This window comes from Megalobrama amblycephala, linkage group LG6 (assembly GCF_018812025.1).
Source record: "Megalobrama amblycephala isolate DHTTF-2021 linkage group LG6, ASM1881202v1, whole genome shotgun sequence".
Classification (NCBI taxonomy): domain Eukaryota; kingdom Metazoa; phylum Chordata; class Actinopteri; order Cypriniformes; family Xenocyprididae; genus Megalobrama; species Megalobrama amblycephala.
The window spans coordinates 37063289-37083455 of NC_063049.1; the positions used below are offsets into that span (position 1 = coordinate 37063289).

General features: G+C 37.4%; 1 protein-coding gene across 31 annotated transcripts in view; it reads right to left on the minus strand.

Moving 5' to 3' along the window:
* Window positions 1-20167, minus strand: part of ttn.2 (titin, tandem duplicate 2) — a 163720-nt gene that overhangs the window by 106323 nt on the left and 37230 nt on the right. For 22 of the 31 annotated variants that reach the window (XM_048194401.1, XM_048194414.1, XM_048194413.1 and 19 more), the window contains 42 exons: window positions 19712-19990; window positions 19015-19578; window positions 18433-18714; window positions 17683-18342; window positions 17275-17553; window positions 16895-17182; window positions 16509-16787; window positions 16138-16419; window positions 15758-16036; window positions 15368-15646; window positions 14852-15130; window positions 14461-14748; window positions 13287-13565; window positions 12917-13198; window positions 12511-12792; window positions 12143-12421; window positions 11781-12059; window positions 11405-11692; window positions 11017-11295; window positions 10464-10745; window positions 9757-10035; window positions 9382-9663; window positions 9006-9284; window positions 8612-8899; window positions 8234-8512; window positions 7854-8132; window positions 7492-7770; window positions 7089-7376; window positions 6676-6963; window positions 6106-6396; window positions 5346-5633; window positions 4782-4901; window positions 4413-4686; window positions 3938-4121; window positions 3509-3592; window positions 1709-1976; window positions 1344-1604; window positions 872-1081; window positions 709-786; window positions 588-614; window positions 413-466; window positions 263-313 (listed from right to left, as the gene is read on the minus strand). In XM_048194401.1, coding sequence (XP_048050358.1) covers window positions 263-313; window positions 413-466; window positions 588-614; window positions 709-786; window positions 872-1081; window positions 1344-1604; window positions 1709-1976; window positions 3509-3592; window positions 3938-4121; window positions 4413-4686; window positions 4782-4901; window positions 5346-5633; window positions 6106-6396; window positions 6676-6963; window positions 7089-7376; window positions 7492-7770; window positions 7854-8132; window positions 8234-8512; window positions 8612-8899; window positions 9006-9284; window positions 9382-9663; window positions 9757-10035; window positions 10464-10745; window positions 11017-11295; window positions 11405-11692; window positions 11781-12059; window positions 12143-12421; window positions 12511-12792; window positions 12917-13198; window positions 13287-13565; window positions 14461-14748; window positions 14852-15130; window positions 15368-15646; window positions 15758-16036; window positions 16138-16419; window positions 16509-16787; window positions 16895-17182; window positions 17275-17553; window positions 17683-18342; window positions 18433-18714; window positions 19015-19578; window positions 19712-19990 — 11019 coding nt within the window. The remainder of the gene's footprint in view (window positions 1-262; window positions 314-412; window positions 467-587; window positions 615-708; window positions 787-871; window positions 1082-1343; window positions 1605-1708; window positions 1977-3508; window positions 3593-3937; window positions 4122-4412; window positions 4687-4781; window positions 4902-5345; window positions 5634-6105; window positions 6397-6675; window positions 6964-7088; window positions 7377-7491; window positions 7771-7853; window positions 8133-8233; window positions 8513-8611; window positions 8900-9005; window positions 9285-9381; window positions 9664-9756; window positions 10036-10463; window positions 10746-11016; window positions 11296-11404; window positions 11693-11780; window positions 12060-12142; window positions 12422-12510; window positions 12793-12916; window positions 13199-13286; window positions 13566-14460; window positions 14749-14851; window positions 15131-15367; window positions 15647-15757; window positions 16037-16137; window positions 16420-16508; window positions 16788-16894; window positions 17183-17274; window positions 17554-17682; window positions 18343-18432; window positions 18715-19014; window positions 19579-19711; window positions 19991-20167) is intronic. The other 9 variants (XM_048194420.1, XM_048194404.1, XM_048194392.1 and 6 more) reach the window with 6 other exon arrangements.

Consider the following 20167-nt stretch of genomic DNA (forward strand, 5'->3'; position numbering starts at 1 on the left):
CAAAGACGAATACTTAAAATATTGATGTTATTTGGTTATTCCACGCAAGATGTTGGGGAACAGACAAAACAAAACTCATACAATCGTGTTATTCTTTCGAATTTTTTGTTTTTTGTTGTTGAACAGATGGATGGTTAATTGATGAAAAGGAAGTTAATTGAAGTGATTTTTGTCCATTTTAATGAATGATACTATATGAAAAGGATGATGTGAAAAAGTTAGTTTTAGTTTTCTTTAGTTTTCTTATAATAATGCAGTTTACCTTGTATTTCCATTTTTTCTTCATAATGGTAATATTCCATGGAAGATTCAGCTTTTTGAAAACAATAAGTGTGTGAGTAACTGTCTCTTATTTTAAGGATAAGGATTTATGTATTTTTAGAATTCATTTTACACAAAATCCCAACCTTACCTTCAATGGTTAATGCAGATGTCTCAGGCACTTGTATTGATGTATCTGGGATGTCTGTGTGAGTGTTATTTAACATTCTTAAATTTACTTATATTAATTAATAGACTTTGTGAAATCTGTCAATGTGCACTTAGTTACTTAAATGTCACAAAAACTTAAAATGTCACATACTTACCATAAGGTACACTTTCTATTTCAATTTCTGAGAAAAAAAATAGAAAAAATAAATGTAAGGGGCCTTGATATTCTAGAGATTGTTAGTTAAGTAAATGCTGGAGCACGACAGCTGTACCGACCTTTGCCTGTCAGGTAAAGCTCAGCTGTACTTTTAGCCTCACCCCTGGGCTCCAATCTGACAATGACCGAGTACACGCCTAAAGGATTATTGATTTGGTTAAATGAGCCTTCTTATTTAATATTATTAAAACGAAAAAGGTCTCGCACTGGAACTCCACAAACCTTCATCGGCAGAGGTAACGTTGCGGATGATCATGAAGTGGCGTCGGCCTTCACTTTGAAAGGTATATTTGGGGCTCTCTTTAAGCTCCCAAGTGTCCTTATACCATGTTACAATAGCATTGTCGAAAGACACCTCACACTCAAAAGTGGCGGATTGATGTTCTCGCACCACAATGTTCTGGATGCGTTTGGTGAAATGTATTTGCTCAGCTAGAAAAAATAACGCAAGGTGGATGATTAGGACTGAATCTGATTTGGAACGTTTTTTATTCTGTCTAATAAAGTCTGTTAAGATTTGCTATTAAAGAAAGCCAGGAAAATGTGAAAACAAAATATCCCTGGCATTTAAAATAAGAAGAGTTTTTCCATAAGAGGTGAAGAAGTAGTAGTCATAGATGATGACAGAAGAGGTTAGTAGATGGCATAATTTAAAGAAATCATAAGTCTGACAGCTCAGTGAATCTATACAAACCTTCAATCCAAAGATTTGCAGTCGTTTCAAGATTTTTATATTTGCAGGTATATTCTCCTTGGTCTTCAAGTCTAGCATCTTTGATTGAGAGCTTCTGAGTGTAATTGGCCACAGCAAATGTATATCTGCTATGAGGCTCTAAAAGCTTCCCATTTTTAAACCACTGGGTTTTTACATTAGGTACAGAGAACTGGCATGTCAATGTACAAGTCTGTCCTTCCTTACCAGCCACATCCTGCATTCGCTGTTCCACTTCAGCATCTGCAGAAAGAATAAGGGTCAATATTGTAAAAACATACAGTATAAGATATAGTTATATAGTTTAGCATTCATTAAAAGGAGACTCAAATGATGTTGCTACATACCCATCACTGTCAGTTTGGCACTGGAGATATGTGGGCCACACACAATACGATAATTGCCTTCATCTCTTGTCTGGCAATCCTTGATTTTTAAGATGTGACGATCACCCACAATTTTGATGTCATACTTGTCACCACTGTCAAGTTTTTGGGTTCCTTTGTACCAGGACAGTGTGATTTCGGGGTAGTTAATCTTAATTTCACATTCAAACACAGCTTCCTTCTTAACAGCAGTTGTCTGGTCTGTGATATCGCGTACCACAGTGACAGGCTGAATAGAAAACAAAAGTACACATTAAAACTCCGTAAATGACATACAGTAGCCCCAAAAAGTATTTAAACACAGTATTTGGTCACAAACCAAAGTCGCATTTAGAAAAGTGGGAAATTATAGGTAATGCCCTAGTTGCCAACGTTGCAAGAGCTTGTTGTGAAACAAGTCTTTTTTTTTTTTTTTGGTTTATTTTTTTTTGTCTGGAAGAACTTTTTGATTTAATATACTTAAAGCTGCAGTCCGCAACTTTTTTGTGTTAAAAATTTACATAAATTATATAATGAGAATATACAACATGAATCCATTTTCCAAACCGTGTTTTTGTCTTATCCTGAATCATTATGGTACACTTATAATAAGTGTTTATATTCATACTATTTCAGACCAGATTGGTAGGACTCGCCGCAGAGTAACACAATAACTGCGTGACTCGCCATAGACATACACGGAGAAAAGTAGCTCCGGCTAGAATGTTCCTCTGCAAGACGCGTGCAGTTCTGTTTATTAACCGCTAGAGGGCCAAAAATCGTGGACAGCAGCTTTAAAGGTGCCCTAGAATTAAATATTGAATTTACCTTGGCATAGTTGAATAACAAGAGTTCAGTACATGGAATAGACATACACTGAGTTTCAAACTCCATTGTTTCCACCTTCTTATATAAATCTCATTTGTTTAAAAGACCTCCGAAGAACAGGCGAATCTCAACATAACACCAACTGTGACGCAACAGTCGGGATCATTAATATGTACGCCCCCCAATATTTGCATATGCCAGCCCATGTTCAAGCCATTAGACAAGGGCAGAACGTCTGGATGTGCACAGCAGAATCATCAGACTAGGTAAGCAAGCAAGAACAATAGCGAAAAATGGCAGATGGAGCGATAATAACTGACATGATCCATGATTACATGATATTTTTAGTGATATTTGTAAATTATCTTTCTAAGTGTTTTGTTAGCATGTTGCTAATGTACTGTTAAATGTGGTTAAAGTTACCATCGTTTCTTACTGTATTCACAGAGACAAGAGCCGTCGCTATTTTCATTATTAAACATTTGCAGTTTGTATAATTCATAAACACAACTTCATTCTTTATAAATCTCTCCAACAGTGTGTAATGTTAGCTTTAGCCACAGAGCATACTATCAAACTCATTCAGAATCAAATGTAAACATCCAAATAAATACAATACTTATGCGATTAGACATGCTGCATGACGAACACTTTGTAAAGATCCATTTTGAGGGTTATATTAGCTGTGTGAACTGTGTTTATGCTGTTCAAGGCAAGCGCAAGCTCCGGGGGCGGGGGAGCACGAGAATTAAAGGGGCCGCAACCTATATATTGGTGCATAGTTAATGATGCCCCAAAATAGGCAGTTAAAAAAATGAATTAAAAAAAATCTATGGGGTATTTTGAGCTGAAACTTCACAGACACATTCAGGGGACACCTTAGACTTATATTACATCTTTTAAAAAGACGTTCTTGGGCACCTTTAATAAAAATAACACAAGTAGATTTCAAACCTCTGTTTGTTCCATCCTCTTTTGCAAATCAGCAACAAGTTTAGCCAAATCTTCCTCAGACTCTCTTGCACCACGTTCCACTTCCTGTAATGTAATAAAGCCAAGCAGTGAAACAATTAATATAATTTACTTTCAATCATGGCTTGAAAGTTGAGTTCCTGAAAGGTGTCACTTAAAGCATTCCTTAACCATGTTCTGTGAGTAGGTAAATTTTAGCTAAACTATTAAGATTCATCAATTAAAATGAGTATTACCATGATTCAATTGAAATTTTTGATAAATGCTGAAGGTTGCAGTGCACTTTATTTGGAAAGACACATGTCAGGGAGATAATTAGGCACTGTATCATAAATTGATACAGAAACTTGGTCTTGGTCTTATCATCCAAATGAACTGAGGCTGTTGTACTGTTATCTGACTCAAACTTACTGGTCTTCCACTTTCTTGTTCTTTTTCTCTCTTCAGAAACTCAATAGCTTGAAGGAGGCCCCGGTAGTCTGTGATGCCATACATGCGAGCATATTTCTCATACTCCTTGGGATCAACATTTCTAAGCAATTCAACAATGTCAATATCCTTGTCCTCTTTAGGGCTTTTCTGCTTTGATGGAGTCCTGTTAAAAAAAGAAATAAATAACTAAACTTAGGCAATCTTGTATAGTTTATTAGTTATCATATTAAACAAGTGTTTCAGAAAGGTGGGGGTCAACTGGAACTCAAGTACTGCTCATATGTAGGCACAAATGGTGCAGCTTTAATAGTTATATTATGAGTTATTTTTATAATTACAATTTATCATTAACAAAAATAATAAGCATTTAGCCATTAATTTAGTAATTTAATTTAAATTAAAACGTCTGTAATTAATGTCCATGAAAATTGTTTGCAATTTGACACACACTTACTTCTTCAGTTTGACCACTTCTAAAGTTGTCTCTCTCTTCTCATCAACATTCAAGTCTGTGCTGCACTCAATTTCTCCATGTTTGTTTGAAGCAACACATCTGTACTGGCCAGAGTCAGATTTGGTCACCTCTCTGATCTCCATCTTGGCCTCTTGGCCCTTTTGTTCAATACTGATGCGACCACCATGAGTCATCTGCCTCCATTTGCCCTTCATCCATTTCACATTGGGAATGGGGTCACCACCAACTTTAGCAATAAAGGTAGCTGTACCTTCTGTAAAAACATAAATCACACAAAGCATCAATAACACTTTCTTCTAAATTTCAATATAGTCCACCCATAAAAAAAGGAAAAGGAGTGTCACTTACTCTCAACGATATGGACACTCTTTGGCTCCTCAATAAAGAACAAGTTGTCCAACTTTTTAACTGCTTGTGGTGGTGAAGGCACCGCCTGTGCCGGGGCAGGAGCTCCTGGTTTTTCTGAAACTTTTAATGAAATTTTGCAGTGAGATAAATACATTTTAGCTAAAGATATTCAAGAACCAGGGTTAAATCATTTTAGACAACAGAAACTCAAGACCTGTTTAACTTTTTCATAAAGCACAGCAGCAGAAAGAATACGAATGGCAATGAAACATTTGCAAAGAAGCGGATTTTGCCAAAACAATCACTGAGCCAGTTTGTAAGCAACAAGCATATACTTGGCCTTATAAAAGTAATCTGTTATCAAGTCAAGAAAAAAACAGAAGACAGAAATAAATTAATGAAAGATTAATACTAGAAGATTCTAATATTGGCAAACAGCCAACAGAATGAAAGGGTTAGGATAAAGTAAAGAACAAAAAAGACAAAACAAAGAAATATAAAAGCAGCCAAAGAATTACCAAGAATGATAAACCCATTATGTTCCTCACACACTTAAGAAAATACCTTTGATAGTGACTTTAGACTTGCAGAACTCACTACCAGCCTCATTAGTTGCTTTGCAGAGATAATCTCCAGAATCTGTCTTAGATACACGGATCATCTCCAATGTGGCAGTGCCATCAACGAATGTGATCTTAGTTTTTGCGGACGAAGAAAGATCCTGTCTGTCTTTCATCCACTGAATCTTTATAGGAGGAGATCCACGTACATGGCAGCTGAGGGTAAGTGTCTCACCCTCAGTCACAGTCACTGGTTTAAGAGCCAAGTCAAAGCTTGGCGGTACCTTTTGCTCTGTATTAAAAAAAAAAAGTAATTTATAAAAGGGACACTTCAGATTTTATGTATTACATGCATCCTTTACAAGAAAGTACGGTAACACTTTATTTTACAGTGCTGTAGTTACATGTTATTACATGTACTTACTATAGTAATAACAGTAAATTATGCATAACTACAAGTAACTAACCCTAACCGTAACTCAATAGTAAGTACATGTAGTTAATTAATAATAGTACTCAGTACTTATTTGAATAATTACAATGTAACTACAGCACTGTAAAATAAAGTGTAACCGAAAGTACTATGGGACTACCATGGTATTTACTAAGGTACTTCCAAGAATAATGAATTTTAGTACCATGGAATTACCATCTGATACCACCATTGTACCACGGTACTGCCACAGTACTTTTTGTTAGGAATAAAACATTTATAACAAGACAATGAAAATAAGAAAAGCTTGACATAGAAACCAGCAGTATACCTGTAATATGAACTGACACCTCATAAGAGGCAGTGCCAGCTTCATTGGAGACTTTGCACATATATGTTCCACTATCTGACAGTTGAGATTTTTTGATGCACAGGACAGCCAGGCTGCTCTTGAAGGTTATATCATAACAGTCCGAGGCGAAGATTTCTCTGCCATCTTTATACCAGTTGACAGTCAGAGGCTGCGATCCAGCTACACGACCCTCAATCTTCACCATTTTTCCTTCAGTGTCCTCAATCGTTTCTGAAGGCTTTTTGGTAAAGCTAGGTGGAATTTTGCGTTCTATAGGAATAACAAATAGAGCTGTTGTTAGACAGGACATACATGATAGACAAAAGTAGTTCTCATGAAAATGCATATAAGAAAACTTGAAAAAAAAAAGAATGTGAAAGATGCTCAACAGTGCCACCTGTTGATCTATTGCAAGCAAAGAAAAACATTACAAATGCAAAGGCATGAAGAATGGAAGACACAAACGTAAAAGAAATAAAGCACCACAGGTCAGTCCCAAGACAATGAAGACAATGAAGACAGTCACACCAAAAAGCAGTGACCAAATACCTTTCACAGAAACCTCTGTGGAACAAGAGTCCTTCCCAATATCATTACTAGCATGGCAAGAATAACGACCAGAGTCTGCCTTATCAGCCTTCAAAATTGTCAAATGTGGGGTGTTATCCACACATGATATCTTATAATTGCCCCCCGTGCGGATGTCTTTATGATCCTTGGACCAAGTAACTTTTATTGGCAATGATCCCGTCATGTGGCATTCCAGTTCGACAGTATCTCCCACTGTCACATCCACAGGTATGAGCTTTTTATCAAACACAGGTGGATATCTTGGCTCTGTGGAGTTAAATAGAGATAACAGTACAATTGTATAGACATGTGAACACATCAATTTCAGTGCGTTTCACAACACATGAAACTCATTTTTTATTTAGAGAACAATATAAAAGAGATAAACAGACCTTGAAGCGTGAGCTTGGCTCTACAAGAAGCAGTTCCAACACTATTTGTAGCAACACAAGTGTATTCACCAGAATGTCTCATTTCACCCTTGGCTATCTTTAGGACAGCAGAGTTATCATCAAAAGACATTGTGTATTCTGAATCGCTCCTAAGAGCTTCACCATCTTTGAGCCAAGAGATCTCCATAGGGGAGGATCCTGCAACACGACACTCAAACTGGACAGGCTGTCCTTCAATTTGTGTAATGCTAGTAATCTTTTTAGGGAAAGAAGGTGGTGTTTTCACATCTGAAAGGCAAAACATTAAGATAATAAATACATTGAAAGTGGTTACACAGTGCAGTTGAATCCTTAGAGTCATTTAAGAGACAGATTCAGAGCTTTACAGACAAATTTGCATCACCTTGTACAGTTAACTGACAGCTGGAAGAGGCAGATCCTATGCTGTTTTCTGCTTTACATGTGTATTCGCCAATGTCAGATTTGGCAACTTTAGCTAGTTTCAGGCTGGCAGTGCCTTTGAAGAACTCCATCCTGCAGGTTGGAGAAGAGCGCACTTTGCCATCTGCCTTGAACCATGACACTTTAATTTCAGGAGTGCCACCAATCTGGCATTTCAGACAAACTGCATCACCTGCAGTGACATCCATGGGCTCCAAACTCTCAATAAAGAAAGGTGGTTCTAAAAGTGACAAAACATATATCATAAAGACATGCACATTTTAATTTAGTCTCACAGTAGCTTAAATCTACTAAATGACAAACCTAAAATGGACACTTCTGCTTCACAAGTGTCGTGTCCAGCATCATTAGAAACCTCACAAGTGTATTTTCCAGCAGCTTCTTTATCACTGTTTAGACACTCCAGGATGCAGGAGCTCTCAGTGGTCGTAATGTTGTACTTGTAGGAGGAGTAAATTTCCTGTCCATCTTTATGCCATTTCACAAGAATCTTTGGGCTTCCCGCATATGTGCATTCAAGTATTAGTGACTTGCCCATTTCAACAGAGAGGTTCTTTAGCTTCTTGACAAAGCGTGCAGCCTCTGAATGAAAATGTCATATATATGTGAAACACAAAGCTCTGCTATAACAAGTATGCAAGAAATTGTTACTCTTACTGTATATTAACTAAATTTAAACTAACCTTTAACAAAAAGGTTCACAGGACAGTTTTCCTTCCCAGCATCATTAATGATCTGGCAAGTGTATTCGCCAGCATGAGATTTATCAATGTTGTAGAGCTCTAGAATTGCTGTGTCTCCTCTTAAAGCAATCTCACAGCTTCTCCCAGACACTATTTCCTTACTGCCTCTAAACCATTTCAGTTTCATTGGGGTACTTCCTTGAATGGTTGCTGTAAAAGTGACATTTGTGCCTGGGAGGGCTTCCACTGGTTGAGGTGTGGTCACAAAAGAGGGGGGTTCTGTAGCAAATGTGACATGGAAAAGGTTGTGAAATGTGCTTTAACCAATAGATTTACATTTCTTAGTTATTTTAAATTATTCTGCAGTCAAACACTAACCTTTAACTATTAAGGTAGCAGATGTCTCTGCAGTTCCTGCACTGTTCACTGCCTTACATTTGTATGTGCCCGAGTCTGAAAGTTTCAGAGTTGGCACTTTCAATGTGCAGGTATTCTCAGCGAATGTAATCTCATAGTTCGGCCCACTTTTAATCTCCTCTTCATTATGGTACCAAGAGATGGTGAGAGGTGCAGACCCTGAGACTTTACAGTCCATTTCAACAGATTTGTCAACAATACTCTGTGTGTCCTTCAGTCTTCTTGAGAACGAAGGAGGGACGATTTTGTCTGTTTGACCAAAAACAAAATACTCAGCTGTTGGCTTCATAAGGAATCACATGCAATTCTAAGATTCTAACAAATATTATATACAAGGAAATTTAACATTACTGACCCAAAATAGTGATGTGCATTTTGCAGCTATCACTTCCAACTTCATTCTTAATCTCGAATGTGTATTCTCCAGTATCACTTTTCTCTGTTGACAATAGCTTAAGACTGGAGATCATTTTTGAGAAGGTGATTTTGTATTTTCTGCCTGAAGACAGCTCCACACCATCCTTGTACCATTTTGGCTTAAGTTCTGGAGTTCCAGATACAGTACACTCTAAGGCAGCGGTTTCACCAGCGGTTACACTGATTGACTCTGTCTTATCCACAATTGCTGCAGGTTCTAGAAATTTAGAAGAGTCATTAAGACAATTTACATTATTAAATTATTTTCAAAACATTAAATGTACTTGAGTGGGAATAATACTATTCTTACAAACCTAGGACAGTTAGGTTCGCTGCGCATTCAACTGCTCCAGCATCATTTTTGAGCTGACATGTATATTTCCCAGCAGTGGTAGAGTCAGCTTTAAAGATCTTCAGAGTGACCTGATTATTCTCAAATGTAATTTTCCTGTTGTCACCATCTCTGAGAATGTGATCTTTATCCTGAACCCAAGACACAGTCATAGGCTGCGAACCTTTGACTGTTGCAAACAAAACCACCTCTTCACCAGAGATGGCTGTTGTATTGGATATTTTCTTCACAAACGCTGGTGGTTCTGAATGTCAGGAAGAGAGTCATCAGAGAGTCATAAAACTAAAGTGTCTAACTTGTTTTGGTACTTATTACTTTAAACTCCTATCTTACTGACCTCTTAGCTTTACAGTGCCCTGGCAGGAATCACTTCCAACATTATTTGATGCTTTGCACTCATATTCCCCTGCATCTGATGCTTCCAGTCCAAGGATGTGAAGAGTTGCTGAGCATCCCTCAGACACAAATTTATACTTCCTGCTTTCCTTTAACTGTTTTTTATCTTTAAACCAGGTTATCTCAAAAGGTTCTGAGCCTTTCAGCTCACAGTTAAGACTGGCATCTTTGCCCTTCAGCCCCTCAACTGGTGTTGGCACTTTGTGGAAAGCTGGTGGTTCTACAAGAAGTAATTCAAATTAAAAAGAGCACTTATGAATATTAAAATCAATAAAAATAAACATCAATAAACATAATTAAATCAATAAATAATATCTATTTTCATTAACAAAAACTAATAATAAAGCTGAAATAAAATATAAATATTACATTTACAAATACAATATTATTTACAATATTACAAAAATTAAAATGTTACCTTGGCAGCTAACTGAAATAGGAGTACTAAAATTATGAACCAGAAATAAATAAAAACTAAAGCAGAAATGAAAAATAAACCTAAACATTAATACATAAATGTAAAAGTTCAAAAGCACATAAAATAATACTGAAATAATTCTGAACCATATAGCCCATGTTAGTTCATGTTCATGTTGATTAAGGAACAAGCATTAAACTTGTGAATGAAAGATCCATCCACCGTCTAACCTTTGACTGTGAGTGTGGTACTGCAACTCTTAGTTCCAGCATCATTCTGGACTTCACAGGTGTAGACTCCACTGTCCTCAAAGCTGGACTTCAAAATTTCAAGGACTGCCACAGAGTTATCGAAAGTCATTCTCAAGTTGCCACCATCAGTGAGTATGGCATCATTTTTGTACCAGCTAATTTTCAGAGGAGCTGTGCCAGTAACTTTGCATTCAAGCTGGAGTGGCTCTCCCATCTTTATGACTTTTGCAGCTGGCAGTTTCTGTACAAAGTCTGGAGGTTCTGTAAAACCAAAATTACAACATGTTATCATAATGGTTAATGTAATATATAAAATGGAGCACTGAAGATGGTGTAAAGAAGATGGCAGATGGCAAGAGGCAGATGATGGCTGAAAGGGAGTAAAGCGTAATGATGAACAGTAATGAAGTAAGATGATGGTGGAAGGCAGACAGGCATTTATGCAAGCAAGACAAGAAAATGTAAATGGTGAAGCATGAAGAAAGAATGATAATGAAGAGCGTCAATAAAGGTACTTGAAAAGAGTTCCAACCTTTTACCAACAAGGTTGTGGTGCATTTAGCGGTACCAGCATCATTGCTTATTTGACAAGAGTACGTTCCACTGTGTGATATTCCAACGGCAAAAAGATCTAGGAAGCACGAGAGGCCTTCCAGGCCAGTAAAACATGAAGGTCCACAAATCAGCTCAGTGTCATCTTTGAACCATTTCACTGTGAAGGGAGGTGTTCCCTTAAATGTACTCTTAAATCGAACAGTGGTATTTGGTATGACAGCCTGTGATTCTGGAACCAGCACAAAGTTTGGTGGCTCTAAATAATTAATGGGAAAGAAAGACAAATACATCTGTTAAGAAACCGGCAGCCTTCAGAGATCTTAGGAAAATGAAATATACTACTAAATACTACAAAACCATCTGACCTTTCACCCTCAGTGTACCACTGCATTCACAACTGCCCGCTTTGTTCGTAATTTTACAAGTGTACATTCCAGTGTCAGTTTTCTCTAAACACTCGATTTCCAAAGACACAATGTTGTCATGCTGAACAGGTTTATGTTTGGTTCTTCCTGACAGTTTAGTTCCGTCCTTCACCCACTCCACAGTTATGGGGAGTGAGCCAGATATTTTGCATCCGATTTGAACATTTGTGCCCAGAATTTCCTCCATCTCCATCAAAGGTTTGATGAAGGATGGAGGGATTATTTGCTCTGACAAAGACAAAGAAAATAAATATCATAAATATCACTAAAAGCCAACTAATATTAATTATTCCATTAATCATGAAAGAGCACTAACCTAGCACATTTAAAGTCACTTTACACTGGCAGGCACTGATGTGGTTTGAAACCTCAAACACATAAGTTCCTTTGTCTTCCAATTGGACAGATTGAATTTTAAGTTGGCTGACATTATTGCTGTAGCTGAGGCTGTGCTGTCTTGAAGGTAACACTTCCTTGCCATCTTTACTCCATTTTACTTTCAGCTCAGGAGAGCCTGTAACTTTGCACTCAAAGCTTACTGGATCTCCAGCAGTGACATTAATCACCTCTGGCTTTTCAATTATCTGAGGTGGCTCTGGGGATAACATAACAATTATATTTATAAAAGCAAGTCTTTAGGATGGACAGCTACAAAAAGCACTTGCAAAAATAACCAACCTTGCACCACGAGTGTAGCAAAACACTTCTCTTGCCCCGCATCATTCACAGCTTGACAGGTGTATTTTCCACTGTGGATGGACTCACACACAGGGATTCTCAAAGTGGCAATATTGTTCTCAAATGTCCTCTCAATTGAAGGATCCTCCAAAATCCAGTTTTCATCTTTCTGCCATTGTATGGACAGAGGTGGCGATCCTCTTACAACACATTTTAACTCAACCTTTTTTCCAAGAACTGTGACAACATTCTCAATCCTCTCCACAAACGATGGAGGCTCTGATAGGAAGTGCAAAATATGTTAAACAAGGTGAAGAGAGATAATATATATATATATATAAAACTGATCAAACAAATTCTAAGCTAACCTTTTATGCTGAGTGTAGTCTGACTTGAACAACTCCCAACTTCATTTGCTACAATGCACCGATATTCTCCAACATCTAAAGTATCACATTTCTGTACATCGAGAGTCATTATAGAGCCATTCTTCTGCAAAATTACATGCTTAAGGCTTGATTTGATATCCTTTGAATCTTTTTGCCAAGTCACCTCAAAAGGAGCTGTTCCTTTTACCTGACATTCAAAATATGCATTTGAGCCATTCACAACCTCAAGAGCACTCAATGGCTTGACAAGAACTGGTGGCTCTAAAAATAGAAAAAAAAAAAGCTTTGCATAAAAACAGTTCAAAATCTATGTTCTGGCTATAGACATTTTTAAAAGAATCATAATAAAACAGTGAAATGCCAAAAAAGTGAACTATATACTAACCTTTCACTCTTAGTTCCATACTACAACTCTCACTGCCCGCCTCATTGCGGGCTTCACAGTAGTACACTCCACTGTCTTTGATATCACTGCTGCTTATCTCAAGCCGCGCAAGAAAATCGACAAAAGTAATTTTATGCTTGTCGCTTGGACTTATTTCATTTCCATCTCTGAACCAGTAGGTGTCTATCTCCGGAGTGCCTGTAATCTGGCATTCAAAAACTACCAATTGGCCTGGTTTTACCACTGTTATTTTGTCAGGTTTGCGGGTAAATTTGGGGGGTTCTGAAAAAAATTAAATGAAATCAAGTACTTATTTTAAGCATTTAATAAAGGTTTAAGAAAAAAATAGTTAATAATTTTAGATAAAAACCTTTCACAAAGAGCGTCGCTTGGCAAGCATCTGATCCAACATCATTACTAATTTCACAGACATAGTCTCCAGAGTCTGAAGGCTTAGCAAAAAAGAGCTCAAGTGAGCTGGAAGTGTCATTTTTCTGAACTGAACAGTCAATTCCTGATGACACTTCTTTCTTATCCTTAAACCACTTAATGTTCAGTGGTGGCGTTCCAGACACAAGCACATTAAACTGTACTCTGGATCCTGGTATAACGTCTTGTGATTCAGGCTTCTCAATGATTGATGGAGGTTCTGTTTGTAAGAGGAAGATTTAAGATTAAAGATGAAAGGAAATTTACTAAAAGGTGAATTAAATGACTGAAACTAACAAATTAAAGGTCCCGTTTTTCATGTTTTTTTTGAAGCTTTGATTGTGTTTATAGTGTGCAATATAACATGTGTTCATGTTTCGCGTGTAAAAAAACAGTATTTTTCACATAATTTACTTATCTGTATACCGCTGTTTCCACTGTCATAAAAACGGGCTGATGACTTCCTTGTTCTATGAAGTCCCTCCTTCAGAAATACGTAACAAGTTCTGATTGTGCCAGCGGTTCCTGTGTTGTGATTCGACAGCAGCTTAGCGCACCTTGCCCGGAAAGGTCACGCCTCTTACCATAACGTGGAGATGCACGCGCTCAGTGTTATTGTAAACATAGTTTTACATGTGGATTATAATTTTCGGAACCGAGTTAAACATAAATTGTAACCATTGATCTCTAAGTACAGCGTCCCTGGGAAGGCCAAACAAAGGTGATTGGACTGCGGGATAAAAATAACAGCGTTTCGACGACATGGCGACAAACACACTCTACAAACGCAACTCTTGCTCTTCTCCGTGGGAGCGCAACAAGACCACGCCCCCTTTTTTGTGTATTCCTGTGGGCGGAGGTTAGTCAAAAAAACTGTTTTAGTGACGTCATTAAAGAAGGAAGTAGAGGGATGTAGTCCAAACTGGCCGTTCGATGTAGGCGACTTCTGTTAAATAAAATATCTCGCTTGGCATTGAACTTTGAGCTTTAAAATTTTACAGATTTTATTTATACTCTAACAACAACATTACACACTAACTAAAGTTTGAAACATGGGATCACGAAGAATGGGACCTTTAAATCGTAACTTATAAATGTTAAGGGTAATTGCAAACCTTTGATTTTCAGCACACCAGAACACTGAACAGTGCCTGCTTGGTTTTTAGCGATACAAGTGTAACTGCCACTGTCTGAACTATCAAGACGACTGATTTCCAAAGACGCTGCATTCTCAAAGAATATGCATTTGTGCTTCTCATCTGTCTCTATCTCCTTATTTTCCTTGAACCAAGTGACAGTTATGGGAAGAGATCCAGAGACCAGACACTCCAACTGTGCAAAAGATCCTTTTATACTCTCCATTTCCTTCAACTTTCTTGTGAAGGAAGGCTTGATTATTTGATCTGTTACAGTGAAGAGGAAATAAGAGTTTTAATCTAAAATTGATCTGAAATGTTGATCTAAAATTCCAATAGTAACTTCCATAATTTGTTCCAACATACTAACCTAAAACAGTTACAACTGCCTCGCAACTGCTGCTTCCAGCATCATTTGAAATCTCAAATATATACTCTCCAGCATCACTCTTCTCAGAAGAAAGAATTTTTAATATGGAACTTGTATCTGTGCTCTGCACTTTGTATTTTTTGCCTGATGTCAGTTCTTTGCCATCCTTTAGCCATTTTGCTTTAAGAACTTTAGAACCAGAGTACCTGCACTCTAGAGTGGCAGGATCACCTACTGTAACACTGACAGACTTGGCTTGCTCTGTGATGTTTGCAGGCTCTGTAATAACAATATGAATTATATATATATATATATATACACATGAATACATATGAATACATGAAAATAACATTCAATCAAAAAGAGCTATAATATGGATAAGATAACTGAAAAATAATGCTGAGGAAAAACGAATGATTAGAAATTAAATTGATCTGAACTATGCAAAGACAGAGAAAAAAAGAAAACAAGCCATACTATAAATATGCAAATTAGTGTTAAAAATTTACTACACACCTTTTACCACCAGTACCGCTGTACATTTCTGACTACCGGCTTCATTCTGAGCATGGCAAGTGTACTTTCCACCACGTTTTAACTGCACACTAGAAATGTGTAACACTGCAGTCCGGTTCTCAAAAGTTATCTGAACATGCTCAGATTCCGTGATCTCATGGTCATCTTTCATCCAAGAGACGGTCATAGGCAATGACCCTTTTAAAACACACTGCAAGGAAACCTCACCACCCAGGAGGACATTTGTATTATCCATCTTCTGCACAAATGATGGTGGCTCTAATTGAAGAATATCAAATGCAAGATGATGTTAGGACAATGTTCACAAGCATGACTGTGTTTTTACTTTCACTAAAAATAAAAGTCCAAGAATTCCCTGTACTTACTAACCTTTCATCGTAACATGAAAATCACAAGAGGTTTGGCCTACTTCATTTCCTACAGTGCACTGATATTTGCCAGCATCCCCAGGTTCAAATTTCAAAATCTGAAGAGCTGCTACATCCTTTGTCAGGCTTATGATGTGTCTTCTATCATTTCGGATCTGCTTCGAGTCTTTGAAACAGGAAATCTCAAAGGGAGCTGAGCCTGACACAGTTCCTTCCAATACAACATCAGTGCCTTTAACAATTTCTTTGGATTCAAAAGGTTTCACAAATTCGGGAGGTTCTGAGATAAGAAAGCACCAATTCGCTAATTAAGAACTGCTTTAACAAACAGGAAATGACTTTAACATCCTTGAAAATTAAGATGATTAACTTCAAACAAACCTTTGACTGTAACCAAGCAACTGCATCTATCGCTGCCAGCTTCACTTGATGCTTGGCAGATATAATCTCCACTGTCTTCAACACAGCAATCGGAGATCTTTAGTGTAGCAACTGAGTCAGTGAAGGCCATTTGGTATTTATCATTTGAGCTAATTTCAGTCTCATTCTTATACCATCTAATATTGATCTCTGGGCTGCCAGTCACTTTACATTCCAAAGTTGCAAGACTCCTATTCAATACTAGTTTAGTCGATTCAAGCTTCATCACAAATTTTGGAGGTTCTATAACAGAGAATGACACATTATTATAAATTAAATAACTAAAGAGTTATTCTGTAAAAATATATATCATCAAGAGTAAGAAAAGGCACCTTTCACAAATAAGGAAGCTGTGCATGAGACCCTTCCAGCATCGTTAGAAACTTGGCAAGTGTATTTTGCAGACAGAGATGGCTTCACGGAGTGCAGCTCCAATGAACTTGAGTTGGCTTCTTTCTTGATGAAACAAGCTCCTCCAGTTAATATTTCTTTGTCTTCTCTGAACCACTTCATTATAAAAGGTGCTGTCCCAGTGAATGCAGCTTTTAGGACAACTGTAGTTCCTGGTATAACATCTTGGCTTTCAGGTTTCAAAGTGAAGACTGGGGGTTCTAAAGTTCATTTGAAGGGGTGGGGAAAGAGATTATTTTTTACAACCAAATATCAAGTTGACAGCAAACAAATACAAAATATATAAAATGGGATCTATTATTCTAACCTTTAACAGAAACAGTTCCACTTGTTTCACTGTGTCCTGCAGCATTAGTTGCATGGCAGGTGAAAACCCCAGCATCTGATGTCTCTAAATCAGTTATTTTTAGTATGGCAGTGCTTTCCTGCATTTCAGTTTTATATTTTGTTCCAGTTGTAATGTCCTTTCCTTCTTTGAACCAAGATAATGCTATAGGTTGGGATCCTGACACTTTGCATTCCATCTGAATACTACCCCCAACATTACCATCTACCTTTTTAAGTGTTTTTGTGAATGTTGGAGGTATTATTTTATCTGCTCAAAAGAAGTAAAACACTATTGTTAAAAAACACACACATACATACAATCAACCAACTGAAAGATCATTTAGGAAGAATGCCACTAACCAAGAACCGTGACTGAACAAGAGCACTGCTCTTTTCCAACCCGATTAGAAACTTCAATTTTGTATTCACAGCTATCTCCCCGCTCTACCGAGAGGATTTTCAAGACTGCCACATTGTCTTTGAAGGAGATTTTGTATTTTCGACTTCCTGTCATCTCTTTGCCATCTCTGAACCATTTTACTTTGAGATCTGGACTTCCTGAAACTTTGCACTCAAGAGCTGCAGAGTCACCTGCTGTTACACTGATGGATGGTGGTTTCTCAACAAATCTAGCTGGTTCTTTAACGAAAATGAAATAAATCAATTAATAAATCAATAATTAATAATCATAATAATAACAATAAGAGGAAAGTACTACAAAATAATATAATACTAAATATTGTGATATGTTTATAGTTTAATTCTAACCTTGAACTGATACAGTGGCCTCGCTTTTTTGTTTTCCAGCCTCATTTTCAGCTTGACAAGTATATTTAGCCCCATGATTAATGGCCACATTTGCTATTGCCAGAATAGCAATGTTGTTTTCAAAACTTGTGGTAATATTAGGATCATCATCTCTGACTAACTCTGAGTCTTTAAACCACTGAACTGTGATAGGAGCAGAACCCTTAAGAGCTCCTTGCATTTTCACAGCACTGCCTAAAACTGCAGTGGTGTTCTCAATCTTCTTTACAAAGGATGGTGGGTCTACATGAAAAAAATGCAGATTAATTTTCATATTAAATAAAACATTAACAACAACAACAAAATAAATTTGTTTAGGCCATTGAAATTGTTTGTACCAACCTTTCAATTTGGCCACTGCTTTTGTAATTATTTTACCAACGTCGTTGGAAATGCAGCACTGATAATCTCCAACATCTGCACTTTCAAATGATTTGATTTCCAAATATGCAGCTGAGTCCTTTGAAACAATACTGTACTTCTGGTCAGAGGATACTGGGTTTTTATTCTTAAACCAGGTCACCTCAAAAGGAGCAGTGCCTGTAACTTCACATTCAAGCTGAGCTGTGCACCCTTTGACTACCTCCACCATTTTCAACTCCTTTTTAAAGGCAGGAGGTTCTAAGAACAATAAAAGCAATAAGATTTAAGACGACCCTTCCATCTCAATATAATAACTATTAATCAGAAGGTAAGAATCTTGAGTATTACCTTTTACAGTTACTTGAGAGCTGCAGCTTTCACAGCCAGCCTCATTCATCACTTCACAAGTGTAATTTCCACTGTCAGACTCAGACAATTCAATAATCTCAAGAGTGGCTTGGCCGGCTTTAAATGTGATTTTGTGTTTTTCAGAGGAACTAAGCGGTTTGTCATTCAAAAACCAAGTCACATGGAGTTCAGGCGATCCTTTGACAGTGCACGACAGGCGTGATGACACTCCTTGTTTCCATAAGATCTTAGGCTCTAGCCTTTTAACAAAGACTGGAGGTTCTATGGATTAAAATGCAATGGGAGGAAAAGATTTTTGATTTGTTTGAAAGAAAAAGACAAATTAAGAAAAGACAACTTCAACAGGTAAATATAAGAGACATGTGAAGAAGCGCTGTGAAAATAAGCTGTATTACTTAATATGACAAAGAAGAGCAGCATCAACTGATGCTTAAGCTTTGTCACCTCTGTCTAAGCAATGCAAATACAGTTATCTGCTCACACTGAAAGAAATTAATACCCAGTCATGCAGATTTGTTTCAAATACTGCATTTAACATGGGCATTAATCTGAAAGTCTTACCTTGCACTGTCACACTAGAAGAGCAACTGCTGCTTCCTGCATCATTGGCAGCAGTACAGGTATATGTACCTGTATCTTTGAGTTTGGCCTTTTGAATCTCAAGACAGGCTATTTTTTCCTCAAAAGCTAGTTTACAGTCCATTGTAGTATGGAGTTTCTTGCCATCTCTCATCCAGACGATGGAAACACCAATGTCTTCATCTACCTGACACTCAAGACGTAGTAGATTTCCCACAGCAATAGTGGTTGACTCAAAGCTCTTCACAAAGCTGGGTTTGTCTATAACCTTCAGTTCAGTGCAGCAAGTAGCTGTACCAACACTGTTTGAAGCTTTGCAAAGGTATGTTCCCTGATCACTTTGTTGTAGATTCAAGATTTCAAGAAAATACTTGTTCTTGTCAGAGGACGCTTTGCAGTGATCATCAAGTGAAATGACAATATTGTCTTTATGCCAGACAACATTCATTGGGTCAGAACCAGAAATAACACACTGAAATTTTGCTTGCTTGCCCACAAATAAAGTCATCGAATCGGGCTTTGAAACAAACTCTGGTGGGAAAATCTCTACAAAAAGAAGATATCAATAAGAAGATATCAATAACTTTTCCAACAAAGTATCAAACACAAAGCATGTCAGCTCCAGAGTTAAATATTTCAAGACAACCAATGGACAATAAGAAAGCTGTATTTTTCTTACCTGTCACATTTAGATTAGCAGAACAGCTGTCACTTCCATGGCGATTTGAAGCTTTGCAGGTAAATTCTCCACTGTCTGCGGTCGATGGGCTAAAGATCTCCAGGGATGAGGTGTGATGACGGCTGATAATTCTGCATTTGTCACTATGTCTGAGCTCAGAACCAGACTTGAACCACTTGAAGGTCACTGCGGGAGCCTCCTCAATCTCGCATTCAAACTTTGCAGGACTGCCAACATTGACCTCCAGATTTTGAATTTTCCGCCTAAAAACAGGTGGCACTGAATTGTGCACACAGATAAAAAGCAAATTACTACATTATATTTAACATGTCTGCTGACAATAATAAATAATAAGTGTGAGCATGAAAAGCAGAAACCACTGACTGGCACTTTCAAACATCTGAAATATTCTACAAAAACATTTATGAAGTTCAATAGGTTTAATGTAACCATTTA